The 15,474-nt window shown below is 40.4% G+C and overlaps 1 protein-coding gene across 7 annotated transcripts in view; it reads left to right on the top strand.

Moving 5' to 3' along the window:
- The window catches only part of LCLAT1 (lysocardiolipin acyltransferase 1), a 201,947-nt gene extending 187,063 nt beyond the window's left edge, over nt 1–14,884 (top strand). For all 7 annotated transcript variants that reach the window (XR_010835591.1, XM_067007872.1, XM_067007870.1 and 4 more), the window contains one exon: nt 10,836–14,884. Coding sequence is in view for 6 of the 7 variants with exons in the window: in XM_067007872.1 (XP_066863973.1) it covers nt 10,836–11,338 (503 nt within the window). In the remaining variant the exon portion in view is untranslated. The remainder of the gene's footprint in view (nt 1–10,835) is intronic.
- Nucleotides 14,885–15,474: the final 590 nt, after the last annotated feature.

The raw sequence follows: 15,474 nt of genomic DNA, 5'->3' as shown, positions 1-15,474 counted from the left end.
GCAATTTCGGGATAAGTTGAGAGGGGGGTGGTTTTTTTGTGTGTTAGAATTAAGTTAAATACTCTTAAATGTATATTGCAAAATCGGTGCCAGCAGGAGCCCAATATAGTATGAAAAAGAAAACAGCCAGACTTGCCTTATTAGATATTAAGTCACTAAGGAAAGCAGGAATAAACACAGATCAGTGGAGCAGAAGAAAGAAGGGAGACTGGATATCTATATATTTGAGAATGTAATATATGACCAAGTTGGTATTTAAAAACAGTGGGGGGCTTCCCTGGTGGCGCAGTGGTTGAGAATCCGCCTGCCGATGCAGGGGACACGGGTTCGTGCCCTGGTCTGGGAAGATCCCACATGCCGCGGAGCGGCTGGGCCTGGGAGCCGTGGCCGCTGAGCCTGCGCGTCCGGAGCCTGTGCTCCGCAACGGGAGAGGCCACAACAGTGACGCCCGCATACCACACACACAAAAAATAAAATAATAAAATAAAAACAGTGGGGAAAAAAGGAGTTATTTAATAAAGAATGCTAGAAAAACGAATGTCTTGAAAGAAAGTAAAGCTAGATTATAAAATTAAATGAAAAATGTTTTTCATCTTGTAGTAAAATATACATACAGTCTAGGGGCAGGGAAGACAAAAACAGGAATCCAAAAGCTGTAACAGAAAAAGAAATGAACAATGAACTTGTATAGACACATAGACACGCACATGCACATGAACGCACACACGAGTATTGGATAGATGCCATAAATAAAGGCGATAGTGGATTTATAAAAATTTGCAACAAAGAATACAGAGTATTAATAATCCATGATAAAGAAGGAGCTTTGCAAGTTGACTAGAAAGAGACACACAGCCCATAGGAACTAGATAAAGGATGTGGAGCTGCATTCACAGAGCAGCAAATCCAACAAAATAAACTCATTAGTGGCCAGGGAAACACTAGTAGCCTCATGACCAAAATTAGTGTAAAAGATTTAAAGCATGTACAATATAAAGAGGTCTTACAAATCCGTAAGATGACAACTAACTGAATTTCTAAAACAGGTAGGAATAGTCCCAGTGTATATCCAGTGAACTTGTGTTATCTAATCAAAGACATACAAATTAAAACAAAAATGACATACTTTGGCAACTTTCTAAAAATCGCAATCCCAAGCATTAGTAAAAGTGTGAAAAAGAAAGTACCACCATACATTTCTTGTGTGTGTTTATTAAATTGCCCTTTGCAGGGGTCAGTTACCCATAGGTAGCAAAAGCCTATTATAAAGTATTCATGTTCTTTCATCCAGCGATTTAACTTATTGGAATTTATCCTAGAAAATCCTTATCATTAATTACAAAGATATCTATTTAAATATTGATATTTAAATATTGTTTATGTGAAAACAACTGAAATACCTGAAAACAAAGTAATTTTTAAATACATATAAAATCAAATATTATACATCTATAAAGTGATATATTAGAAAATCTTTAATGGCATGGATGGGAAATGCATGAACAAAGTTATAAAACAGTGTATACGGTATGATCTCATTTTTGAAAGTTTATATATCTTTTTTCAAGGAACATGTTTTATATACACGTGTGTATATATGTGTATCTGGCCTCAGCAAGTGCTGTATTGTTATTCACATCTTGCCTTTGATGATCTACTAATGCACCAGTACTGCCGAATTATGGAAAATGTCAACAGGTTTCACTCTACCTAGAAAATAAAACTTGTTTTGAAGATCCAGAGAACCAATGCCCATCAGAAGAGAGGTTCGTAACTGAAAAGATTCATGCGTTTACACATGAAAACACAAAAGTTCAATAGATTTAGGATAGGAAAGTGAAAATATATGTCCCTAAACTTAATCTGTAAGACCTGAACTCAGGTTGGATAAGCAAGATTGTTCACAAGGACACCATTTTTAGTTTCACCTTTCAGCTGAAAGTTGCTTTTTAAGCGCAGGATGGTTCTTTCTTAGAAAAAGAGTAGGCACTAACTTTGACTTATTAAAAAAAAAAACCCACCACCACCAACAACAATATGGGACAAGAGACCAATGATCCTAGAGCACAGATCATCAGTTTCTAATTCTGAATGCCCTCAGAGGATTTAATATCTATGCTGAGCTCAAAATGTCTAAGGAATGAGTTAGTAGGGATGGAGATGTATCAGGAGATAAATTGGTACCTACCCCTAGAGCCAAGGTCAATCCCCTAAACAGCCTTGCTTCTATACTGTGGGAGAGGAGTGGACTGTATTTTAGACAGTAGAACTCAGTGTCACTATAATAAACTTGTCTCTCTCCCAAAGGAAGAGGAAATCTAGAGAAAGGAAGTTAAAGGGTGGCAGCCTAAACCGAACCTCTCTTCAAGTGCTGTAGGTGATCCTCCCCCCGGAGGAATAACAATCACAATGAGAGTCTGAGCACACACCACCTGCCAGGCACTTCTCTAAGCATCCTGCAGTCCTGTTTCCAACTGATCTTCACACAACCCTATGGGGGTCGCTACTGTTATCATCTACATTTACAGATGAGGCTCCTAGTGAACGTGGCAAGACACAGAGCTGATAAGAGGCAGGGCTGGAAGCCACCTGACTCCACCTTTTGTTCCATATGCATCCAACTTGTACAGAAGGAAAAATGAATAATGTCCCTAGTAGGAAACAGTAGTGTTTTCTCTAACAAAGAAAATGGTACTGTTTGAGCCTTAATACCAGTTGATTTTAGGTGATTCATGCATGCCCTATTATTTTGAAGCTGAAAAGTGTCTTCTTTATCGGTATTTTTCATCTAAATATATCCAAATCTGTCCACTCAAAGCTGTTCTTCAAAGTCTACTGACTAGTGCCAACTTGTCATGCTTATTATTAGCCATGTACTATTACATGTCAGCGTCCAAGTGGCACAGTGGATGACTGTTTAGTTACTAACTGCAACTTTTATTCTATTGGGTTTTTTTAATTAATCTGAAAAAGAGTGCACAAAACCAGCAGCCTCAGCATTTTCTTTTAACACAAATACATCTTAGATGAGAAGCTGCTTTATCAAAAACTATCTAACACATGTCGTTAGATTTATGGATCTAGCTCTAATAGAAAATAAACTTATTTGTAATTTTTAAAAGCAGGCATTAAAATGATATCCAAAATAAATTATATTTTTGTATATTCTGCATACATTTGATTATGGAATGGGGAAAGAAAAGACATTTCAGTTGTTATCAGCTCCATTAAAGATCACTTTGGATTAAAAAGAAACGAAAAAGCTTACATTTCTATTATTCTGCCACTGAACTATATAATTGAATCTGGGCAAATCTGGGCAAATTTCTTCACTCCGTTCTTTCATTTTAAACATACAAATGTGTAAAGACTTGGCCCTCCCCCATTCCTGGTGAGTAGGGCTCTACTAATAATCATGTACCCAAGTTGATTTACATACTGAAAAGTCTGTTGTTTTCATACCAGAAAATTTAAAGATAGTTTAACTCTTTTGTAATTGCAGGAACTTACCTTTTCTTAATCCATTATGCATTATTTTAGCGATTATAAATTGGTAAATGAAATAGAGGCACATCTCAACTTCTGAGTATCTATTTCATTATTGTCACTTATGTATGAACCAAGTTCTGCAAGCTTGCCAACCCCTGGCCTGCTACCTTCTGGGAGGAAGCTAACTTGTCTGGTAGTAAGGGTTCCCATGGGCTAGAGGCCCCAGGGCCAAGAGGTCTTGATAAGATAGTTTGAAAAGTAAGCTCTTTTCTCAGCAGTCAAGAGTTGTATGTGGCTTTGTGTTATCTGGAGACATTTACTAACTATAAAGTTTTAAAATGATCAAGACACTGCCAGGTATAAAAGCCTCTCTCCATTTCCGCCTCTCTTGCTCTGGCCCTGACGCCTTTCTGAGTCTGTGATGCTTGAAGACCCAGCTCCAGGAAAGGAGTGACAAGATATAAACTGTCTTTTCTTCTCCTTCTCCCCAGTTCTCACTTTTTCACCTTACTGTCTTTTTTAGCTTCTAATGTTACGATGTTGCTCTTGTTTATAATATAGATAGTGTTTTAATTATATTGAAGTCCATCATTCCAGAGCTCTAAATTCCAATCAAGCAACTTATTAGAAACTTTGGGAACACTGCCTTTCTGTAAGGTAACACCCAACAGCCCCACCAAAGATGGCCATAATTCTTTCAGAACCAAGAATTCATAGAACCAAGTGGAAAAAAAAAATCCACTAGAGCAGGTCAGTCTCATTAACTGAATATAGAAGTTGTCTCATTAACTGAATATAAAAGTTGTCTCATTAACTGAATATAGAAGTTGTAGCAGATGCTCACATTTAAGAACTTTTCCGTGTGCCAGTCCTATGCAAAGAGCCGTGTGTACATTAGTTCACAAAATTGTTATAACCTCATGCAGAAGGAATTATAATTCCCTCTTCTATTTTTAGATGAGAAAATAGGTGGTCTACAGATAATGGTTAAATAAGCATTTCTGAAACCTCTTTAAGTGCAGGACATTATGTCAGGTACTAAGGTTCTAAAGAGGCAAAGGCACAGTCCTGCCCTTTAGATTCTTAAGTTTCCCTGGGACACTGTGGGTTCCTGTGAGCTTCTAGTACTGTAGTGCAGGATGGCAGGTAAGTGCCCAAAAGAGCACATCAGCACATGTGCCTTAAGCACTCAGAGGGCAAGACCACTCGGCCTGAATACGTAAAGAAAACTCTGCTTAGAACCCTTAGAATTTGAGCTGGTCTTTGAAGAAAGTTGAGATAAAATGTCTCAGGGAAAGAACCTGAAATATTTGAGGCAGAGCAATGTTCTTGGCCATTTTGTGAAATAATAATTTGAACATTTGTCTTGAGTAGAAGACATGAGGTCCATAATTGGCATCTTCAGGGCCCAAGAGAGGAGTGCCCTGGATGGTGGTATAAAGAAGATATTTGAATGCTGTATTTCCCCCACTAACCATGCTGGCATCTGTGGACTAATAGAAGCTAAAGTTAGGTTAGAGCCTAACATGCTAACATTATGATGCAGTTGCGCTTACTATGTATCAGATCTAGTTTTGTCTTTTACATATATTATTTAATCCTTGCAACAGCCCTGTGAGGTGGTTTATAGATACAGGAACTAAATAAGTCACAGAGAGATTCACTCATTCATTTACTAAGAGGCAGAGCTAGGATTTGAACCCAGGCAGTCTGCTTTCACAGCCCTCATGCTCTGCACTGCAGGGAATCTAGAATTTTTTCACAAAACATTTCTGTCAGTGGTACCATCTCTGTCTCAAAACTTGCCATTTCTATATTGAACAGACACGTGTGCATGTATACAATACACCGCTACCCTACAGGTTGTCAAGAAGAATACAGAAAGGGGCAGTTTAGCTTCTTACTAGTATAGTATATACCACTTTGCTACCAGTTTGTAATGATACATGGCTGTATTTGCTTGGTAAGCATTAAGAACTGCCTAGAGGAGAAAGGCTGGGCTGCATGAAGTGGTGTAGAGTGACTGAGTAGCAAGATGGTGGGGGTTGCATGGGGAAGGAGAAAGTCCAAGGCTGTGGACCACTGAGGCTGATGGGCCCATAACCCTGACTGAGGAGAAGGGCTGGGCAGAAGGTGGAGGCAGAAATGCTGGCTGCAGAGGATTTGTAGGTTTTTTTGTTTTTTTATTATTATCACTATGGCTGATACTTTTTTAAAATTTTACTTTGTTTTTATACAGCAGGTTCTTATTAGTAATCCATTTGATACACATCAGTGTATACATGTCAATCCCAATCTCCCAATTCATCCCACCCCCACCTCCCGCTGCTTTCTCCCCTTGGTGTCCATATGTTTGTTCTCTACATCTGTATCTCTATTTCTGCCCTACAAACCAGTTCATCTGTACCATTTTTCTAGGTTCCACATATATGCATTAATATACAATATTTGTTTCTCTCTTTCTGACTAACTTCAATCTGTATGACAGTCTCAGGTCCATCCACGGCTCTACAAATGACCCAATTTCATTCCTTTTTATGGCTGAGTAATATTCCATTGTATGTATATACCACAACTTCTTTATCCATTCATCTGTGGGTGGGCATTTAGGTTATTTCCATGACCTGGCTATTGTAAACAGTGCTGCAGTGAACACTGGGGTGCATGTGTCTTTTTGAATTATGGTTTTCTCTGGGTATATGCCCAGTAGTGGGATTGCTGGATCATATGGTAATTCTATTTTTAGTTTTTTAAAGAACCTCCATACTCTCCTCCATAGTGGCTGTATCCGTTTACATTCCCACCAACAGTGCAAGAGGATTCCCTTTTCTCCACACCCTCTCCAGCATTTGTTGTTTGTAGGTTTTCTGATGATGCCCATTCTAACTGGTATGAGTTGATACCTCATTGTAGTTTTGATTTGCATTTCTCTAATAATTAGTGATGCTGAGCAGCTTTTCATGTGCTTCTTGGCCATCTGTATGTCTTCTTTGGAGAAATGTCTATTTAAGTCATCTGCCCATTTTTGCATTGGGTTGTTCGTTTTTTTTTTGTTTTTGTTTTTTTTTTAATATTGAGCTGTACAAGCTGTTTATATATTTTGGAGATTAATCCTTTGTCTGTTGATTCATTTGCAAATATTTTCTCCCATTCTGAGGGTTGTCTTTTCATCTTGTTTGTAGTTTCCTTTGCTTTGCAAAAGCTTTGAAGTTTCATTAGGTCCCATTTGTTTATTTTTGCTTTTATTTCCATTACTCTAGGAGGTGGATCAAAAAAGATCTTGCTGTGATTTATGTCAAAGTGTTCTTCCTATGTTTTCCTCTAGAGTTTTATAGTGTCCAGTCTTACATTTAGGTCTCTAATCCATTTCAAGTTTATTTTTGTGTATGGTGTTAGGGAGTGTTCTAATTTCATTCTTTTACAAGCAGCTGTCCAGTTTTCCCAGCACCACTTATTGAAGAGGCTGTCTTTTCTCCACTGTATATCCTTGCCTCCTTTGTCATAGATTAGTTGACCATAGGTGCGTGGGTTTATCTCTGGGCTTTCTATCCTGTTGCATTGATTTATATTTCTGTTTTTGTGCCAGTACCATATTATCTTGATTAGTGTAGCTTTGTAGTATAGTCTGAAGTCAGGGAGTCTGATTCCTCTTAGACGCATATATATATGGGTCTTGTTTTTGTATCCATTCAGCCAGCCTGTATCTTTTGGTTGGAGCATTTAATCCATTCACTTTTAAGGTAAGTATCGATATGTATGTTCCTATGACCATTTTCTTAATTGCTTTGGGTTTGTTTTTGTAGGTCCTTTTCTTCTCTTGTGTTTTGCACTTAGAGAAGTTCCTTTAGCATTTGTCGCAGAGCTGGTTTGGTGGTGCTGAATTCTCTTAGCTTTTGCTTGACTGTAAAGCTTTTAATGAGATCCTTGCCGGCTAGAGTTATCTTGGTTGTAGGTTCTTCCTTTTCATCACTTTAAATATATCGTGCTACTCCCTTCTGGCTTGTAGAGTTTCTGCTGAGAAATCAGCTGTTAACCTTATGGGAGTTCCCTTGTATGTTATTTGTCATTTTTCCCTTGTTGCTTTCAATAATTGTTCTTTGTTTTTTTACTTTCGTCAGTTTGATTACTGTGTCTCGGCGTGTTTCTTCTTGGGTTTATCCTGCCTGGGACTCTGTGCTTCCTGGACTGTGGCTATTTCGTTTCCCATGTTAGGGAAGTTTTCAACTATAATCTCTTCAAATAATTTCTCGGGTCGGCCCTTTCTCTCTTTCTTCTCCTTCTGGGACCCCTCTAATGCAAATGTGGTTACATTTAATGTTGTCCTAGAGGTCTCTTAGGCTGTCTTCATTTCTTTCCATTCTTTTTTCTTTATTCTGTTCCGTGGCAGTGAATTCCACCATTCTATCTTCCAGGTCACTTATCCATTCTTCTGCCTCAGTTATTCTGCTATCGATTCCTTCTAGTGTATTTTTCATTTCAGTTATTGTATTGTTCACCTGTTTGTTCTTTAATTCTTCTAGGTCTTTGTTACACATTTCTTGCATATTCTCGTTCTTTGCCTGCATTCTTTTTCCGAGGTCCTGGATCATCTTCACTATCATTCTGAATTCTTTTTCTGGAATGTTGCCTATCTCTGCTTCAATTTTTGTTTTTCTGGGGTTTTGTCTTGTTCCTTCATCTGGTACAAAGTCCTCTGCCTTTTCATTTTGTCTCTCTTTCTGTGAATGTAGTTTTCCTTCCACAGGCTGCATAATTGTAGTTCTTCTTGCTTCTGCTGTCCGCCCTCTTGCAGAGGAGTTTTGAAAGTAAATGAAATGTGAACTCAGTTCTGAATGGGAAGCCAAGCAGCATGACATGTGACAAGAGGTGAAGATATGTCTTTTCCCTCATTGAGAGAGAAAGTGGGGAAAGGGTAGATGAAGTGGAGGTAAGACAGCTAGAACAAGGATTATGGCTCTGGTTGGTGGGCATAAAGAAACAGGCTCTGAGGTCCGCAGGCAGAGGGAGCACTAAAATATCAAACTCACTTGTCAAGGAAAAGTTTGCTCTGTGATGGAGCAGAGTAGTCATGATTGATGCTAAATTGACAAAAGGCTGCTCAACTTTTAATGTAGGTGAGTTAACAGGTAAGACACATTATATTACCTTCTTAGTGGATATATCACGCTCAGTGTATGAGTGAAAGAGTTGGTCTTGGTCTTTGGATGCTTGATCAGATGGCCCACCTTCCAGCATGTAAATTCCCACTACAGCACACCAGGCCGTGGTCAACCAGTCTTTTCTCAAATGGTGAACACATCGCCTCTTGACAGCTGTGAAAAAGCTTCTCCCTGTGGCTTCTAACCACAGGACCCAGTTCCCTCCTCTGGAGCCAAATGGCTTGGGCCTAGTCTCTCTTCTAGGACTTCAGATGCGAGTGCAGTGGAGTTGCCTCCACCAGCCTTGCACTGCCTCCTCTACTCCCATGTCAACAGTGCACAGGGTCCCTAAAGGACTGTCCCTCTGGTTTTGAACCTAAACCTTGTTGATTTAGGTATTCTCATTTTTTATGACATGGCTCTTATTAAGCACTGAGTATTTTATAAGGCAGTTATGAAACCATATTGAAACCTGGTCCTCTCCCTAAAGTAAATCACAGAGTAGAGGAGACAGACAGTAAATATTTATAGAGGTTCAGCAATGGTTCAGTAGTAAGGGTAAACATGGTGAGCTAAGGTGGGGAAGTTGCTTCATATCTTTACTGTTCTTAATATTGAGGTAAAATTTGAATAGAGTGAAATGCACAGATCTTAAATGTACCACTTGATGTAATCCACACACTAATCAAGATATAGAATGTCCCTGCCCCCCTGAAAATTTCCTCATGCTCCCTTCCAATCAGTTCCCTCCCCCACAGGCAACTACTGTTCTGATTTCTGCCACCACAGATTAATTTCGTGTACATCATATGGTTCTGTGATTGCAAATTTCACATCAAAAGTCTCTCACTGCAGATAACTTGATATAGAAGAAAGCAACATTCAGAGACTATGCAATAACACGCTGTGTGCCCTTGGGCAAAAAACTTAACCTCCCTGGGCCGGGTTCCATAGGTGATCCTCTTGATTCCTTAAAGATCGAACTCCGCTCACATTTCTCATCTCAAAACTACCACGCCCCCACTGCAGTCTGTTCAAGAACCCGGAGCAGAAACAAACCTCAGGCTCATTCCACCCTCTCCAGTTGAGCACTCTGTCAGGTCAGTTCTTCCTCGTGAGTTTTTTGGACATGTGACTTACTTTAGTCCCTACCTCCTCTTCATCTCTTGCCTTGTAATGACCAATCAAATTACTTTTCCAACCTCTCTTGCCCCTGGTCCTCTCCAAACTATTCTTATTACTGCCCCCAAGCTAATCCCTGCTAAAATGAAACAAATCCTGGTCGCTTTTCTATTTAAAAATCCTTAAGTGGTTCTCCACCATTTAAGATGCTTCTCTGTCACCTACAGACTTGAGTTCCAGTTCTCAAGTTTGACAATGAGGGCCTTAACCGAATGCCTCCAGCCTATGTTTAGTGTCCTCAGCCCCCCAGTGTTCTCTGCTGGGAGGTTCACCCTGCCATCGCTCTCCTGCCTCACCAGCTCCCTCCCCCCTTCCACAGGCCCCTGTTAGGGCACAGCACTTGCCGTCTCCCTGATTCTGCTGTGAGCTCTGCAGTGAGGTTAGGGACCGTATTTTATTCACTTCTCTATCTCCAGCATCTGGCATATGACTTTGCCGACAACACTTAACCCCAAAGTAACTAAATCATGAGATTTCTAAAGATGGTGCTGTACTGGGTCAGGGTCTTATTCAGACTTCACATTGATGTTTCTAGAAATAAAAAAATCAGGTGGAAGTTTTCATGCATGTCTGACCACTTCATCAAATCTGATTCTGAGTTTTTCTTTCCAGTAGCTTTCATGATAATATTGGGTTAATGGTGAGCAAGTTTTTTATTTGGAGAGAGGGTTATTTATTATTGATAGGAGGTCTCTAAACAGTGAGTCCTGTTGGTGTAAAAGAGCTGTCTGTGCTCTAATTCCTATCTCAAATGTAACAATGTGCTTATTCGTTTAGTTCTAGAATGGCAGATTACTGTTTCTACAAATGAAGGTAATTTCTTTCTAAAGGTCTTTGTGGTAATTAGCAAGCAGAAAAAAAACAACTAAAAATGACTGGTAAATATTGACCCAAGAGCCCAGGAACACGAGTATTTACAGCCCTTGTTTGTTCATCTTGGTTCATTCGGTCCTGATTTTGTGAATCAGCATTGCTGTCTGAATTGATCTTTACTCCATCTGTATTTTTATCTTTTCCAAAACCTAGGTAAGAACCTGGATGCTGTCCACGACATCACGGTGGCATACCCTCACAACATCCCCCAGACAGAGAGGCACCTCCTCCTCGGGGACTTTCCTAAGGAGATCCACTTCCACGTCCACCGGTACCCACTGGACACCCTCCCCACATCCAAGGAGGACCTCCAGCTCTGGTGCCGCAAGCGGTGGGAAGAGAAAGAGGAGAGGCTGCGCTCCTTCTATCGAGGGGAAAAGAATTTTTACTTTACGGGGGAGACTGTCATTCCACCTTGCAAGTCTGAGCTCAGGGTCTTTGTGGTCAAATTTCTCTCCATAGTGTACTGGACCCTGTTCAGCCCTGCAATGTGCCTGCTCATCTATCTATACAGCCTTGTTCGCTGGTATTTTCTAATCATCATTGTCATCTTCGTGCTGCAGGAGAGAATATTTGGTGGACTGGAGATCATCGAACTTGCATGTTACCGTTTTTTACACAAACAGCCACATTTAAATGCAAAGAAAAAGGAATAAGATTGCAAGGTTCACAGTGTAAAAACCTAGGGGATATTTTGGAAATGTTCTAAGCTTTTGTAAACCGAGATGCGTTTTTGCATGACTACGTCAAATATTTCTTACTATCGTCATTATTTGTTAAAGATATTTTGCACTTAGTTTTGTGGGAAAATATTGCTACACACACGATTTTTTTTTTTTTTTTTTAATCTCTGAATGTAATTTCAACACTGTGTAGCAGGGAGCGATCGCTGTGAAATAACTTGGGCCAGAGTATTAGTAAACAATCATCAGGCTGTTAGCAGACAAGGTACACACAAGATCTTAAAGGCCCAATCCTGCTTCCTAACAAACTCCCCAGACAGGAGGCAGATCTGGGGCTCCCGAGCGCTGGCCCAGATCAAGTGCTGGCACTTGACCGTGGAGGTGAGGGCCCTTCCTCCTGGCTCCCTCTTGGCCCTGTCCCCGCCCTCCTTTCTATGCCAATCAAACCCTTGCATCCTTCCTTAAGACCAGAAAGCAGAAACCCCTTGTCCTTAAGCTGAACAAACATTTTAATGGGAAGCCCTTCATTGCTCATGAAATCTTGGCATTCAGCCGTGCACTGACCTAGACGTCGGAAGACCACCGGTGCCCTTTTCTCACGTGGAAAATAAGAGCTCTAGACAAGTCTCAGGGAGCAACCGCAGGCTCTCCACTCAGAAACCTTAGTGTGAATTTTTAAAGCTAGGAACTCATACAGTTTTGTTCTTCACTTCTGTGTAACCTTGCATGTTTAGTGCTGGTTTCTTTACAGCTTGTTAGCAGGTGTAGCTTTTCTGCATTATAAACGGTATACATCAAGTCACTTACCTTTTTAAAGGAAAGCGTAGAAGAACGTTCTCATAAACGGTATACATCAAGTCACTTACCTTTTTAAAGGAAAGCGTAGAAGAACGTTCTCTTATTGCCATCAGAAACTCTTTTGAAGTTGTGTCTGGGTTGAAATATTTCTTTTAAACCTGCCACAAAAAGGAAGGTTACTGTATTTTCTGCATGTGCATGGGTGTTTAACGTCTGCCACTAAATCAACAGCAGCACTCGCAGACAGGGCTGTAATGGTTTAACCTAAATTATTCAATCCTTGTAGCCTTGACAAGTTTTATTCTTAAAACCAAAATGGTCACACAAAAATGAATCCTTTTTTGATGATAGTGAGGGATCTCTCTCTCTTTAGTCCCAGGTTTCCTCTTTCATTAGTAAAACCCACTTGTTACCAATTGTTCACCTAAATATTCCTGTTATTTGGAGTCAATGGAAAATTCAGCAAGTCAACAGCACCAGTCTCCTTCTGAGGCAAAAGAGAAATGTGTGGTCATTGTTTCCACTCCGCTGGAGAGCCCTGCAGCTACTTCTCTTTTCTTTTCTTTTTTTCTTTTTTGGTCCTAATGGGAATGCCGGTCAGAGCAGCAGAAAATATGGGGCAATTAAAAGTCTTTACTGTTAAAAAACCTGTCCGCTTATTCCTGCCTTGAACCAGCTTCAAACACTGTTTCTAGCTTTGTGTACTCTTGGCGCCAGTGCCTTCTCCTTAATTACATCTCCTTTGTGCTGGACGGTGATTTCCGCAGGCGGTGGACACCCGCATCGCCGCGACAGGCAAGCGCGCCGTGAGCTAGACTTACCCAGCAGACTCTTCGTTCAGAAAGCCACCGCAGCACTCCGTTGGCACGTCATTTTCTCTGGAAGAGAACGAACTAGTGCCTCTGCTGAACAGCCCAGCCTGTATTTAACTACTCTCCCAAGGCTGTTTTTAATCCTGCCGGGGCTACTAATTAGTTATTACGCACATCTGCTCCAGACCCAGCTTCCTTGGTTTCTAAGGTGGTTATTTTTTTAACCTTTTTTTCTCCCCCCTTAATAAAAGAGGTTTCTAATCTAGGTCTCTCTCAGACTTCTGGTTATATTTGGAAATAAGAAATAGTTTAACAATCAGGATTGCATGTGTCCTGAGTCAGAGAGAAACGCGGAGTTTTCTACTCCACAGGTGTTTGTAATGTAGCCCGGTTGCCCTTCCTCCAACTGCTCAAGGCTCCTTGGTTCAGGGTCCGGCTTTAATGGCGAGTCCTCTTGAGCCCTTCGAAACCTGTAAAAGGGGAACTCTTCCTTTTTAAAACATGTTTTCTTTTGATCGTAAAAAACATGTTTAAGATAAAATGCAAACTCTCTTTTAGTACCCTGGATTCATAGGCACGGAAACTGAGACATTGTACTTCTAAGAATTAGAAATAACTTCAAAAAGAAAAATGTTGCCTTTTTTGGTCTCTGGTGTGGTTTTGTTTGTCTCGTTTTGTTTGCAGTAAGGCTTCTTTTAAAATTGTAATCATTTGCGTTTTCCTACACAACTTTTTCTTCTCTTATTTAAAGAAATACACTGTCCATGATTTGGACTCTAATTGATAGTGTCAGGTAGAGGTTAATGCAGTTACAGTACTGCGCTTGGCCTCAGCTGTGACCCCTTCCCACCTCCCAGTCTCGCTCTGGACTCTCACCAGTCCATCCAAAGGAAACTCAGTGGAGTCTGAAATGTTTACAGTGCTGTATGTCCATTTGTTACATCTTTACCATTCAGACAAGATTTAAATAAAGCAAGTGTAGTTTACGTGGGACATGAACCATTACACTTAAAATACAAACCTACAAGGAAGGGCACTGATTAGGTCACAAGTTTTCCCACCAGGCCTCTTTGATGAAACAAGCCAAAGTCATTGTAAACTTCAGTAGAAGAACATGGTAAAAGACTAAAAGAAAAATAAATGTCAGAGCCCATAATTTAAAGCTCTTAATAAAACCCTTGTTTGTTAGGCTACTAAAACACAGATGGGGAGAAATCCCAGCTTCCACTTGAGTCACTTTGAAATTAGTTACGTCCATAGCCCCACGTCAGACGTCGTCCATCAGCAGCGGAGACTGAACTCGCCAGGAGGGGACACATTCCCATCTCGCTCGGACTTCAAGCTCTGGCCTGACCACGCTGCCCTTGTGCACTTTTATAACAGAGACTAATGGAGGGAGCCTGTTGGTATTAAATTGTTTACATTTCTTTATATAAATAATGTGCTTTCAGTGCCTTAGTTACGGGTCCCTTTCTTTCTCTTGTTCCAAGAATTCTGCAATGTGTCTCTTAGGTAAAAGTCTCTTTTTGCTATTCACTGGGAGAAAAATGGTTTCTAAAACACTGGTCACTGTGGTCAATACTACTTTGTGACGACATCTGGGAAAGAGAGCTTTATGTGGAGGTAGCGGTTGCCTCAGGGCTATTGTTTATGTTGCAGAAACGCTCTTGTCACATGATAAGCTTCAGATTAGACATGGCCTAAAGTTGTCTTGTGCTGACCTTAAATTCTTATTTCAGAAGAGAATCTTGGTTTGGGTAATTCATTTTTTAAAAGATCATGTGCAAAAACACTACGTTTTCAAAATAACTCACAGAATGGCCTTAGTTTTTTATGTCCACTGGTACGTTTGTGAGTTGTGTTCTCTGTAGTATACATCCCAGAATAAAGTGGAGTGAATTCAATAGTTTACACGTGTGTTGGGTTTCTATTTTTAGCAGGAATGACTGGAGGCTATATTGTTATTGTATTGTAACATGTGGTATTGAGGAAGAGCTGACCAGTTACGACTCTCTTTCACAGATGTTTAAAACATAATGCCAAAGCAAAAAGGGAATATAGCGCCTTCATCACTGAAAAAGTCCAGGGCCGCAGCTGAATTCAGGGTTCAGTGAATGTCATCAGAACTTGGTTTTCCTCCTTCTCAGTTCAGCCTGAGGGCAGTGTGGTCGTTCTACAAGGGAGGGGGTCTCATGGGAAATATCCCGCACCACTAGCTGTAAGAGGTAAACGGCGCTCTATGCACGCCCCTCCCCCCACCGTCAGGGAATACAGAACTAGGAAAGCAATTCTGGGACCAAAGCTTGACAAATGCATGAAAATACACTTAAAAAACAGACACGCACAAAAATCATGGGACTGAAGGGTAGCAGAATATGCGACCCCAAAATATGAGTATAGGAGTTCAGGACATGCCACCCCAAATATACCACTTCGGAATATTGATTATTTTCAGCTGTAGGCACTTGAGAAACAGCAAATGCAGGGAAGGGCTGTCTC

The sequence above is a fragment of the Kogia breviceps genome, chromosome 11, assembly GCF_026419965.1.
Source record: "Kogia breviceps isolate mKogBre1 chromosome 11, mKogBre1 haplotype 1, whole genome shotgun sequence".
NCBI lineage: Eukaryota > Metazoa > Chordata > Mammalia > Artiodactyla > Physeteridae > Kogia > Kogia breviceps.
Note: the sequence above shows the minus strand (reverse complement) of the source record. Positions and strands in the feature narration are given on the sequence as shown.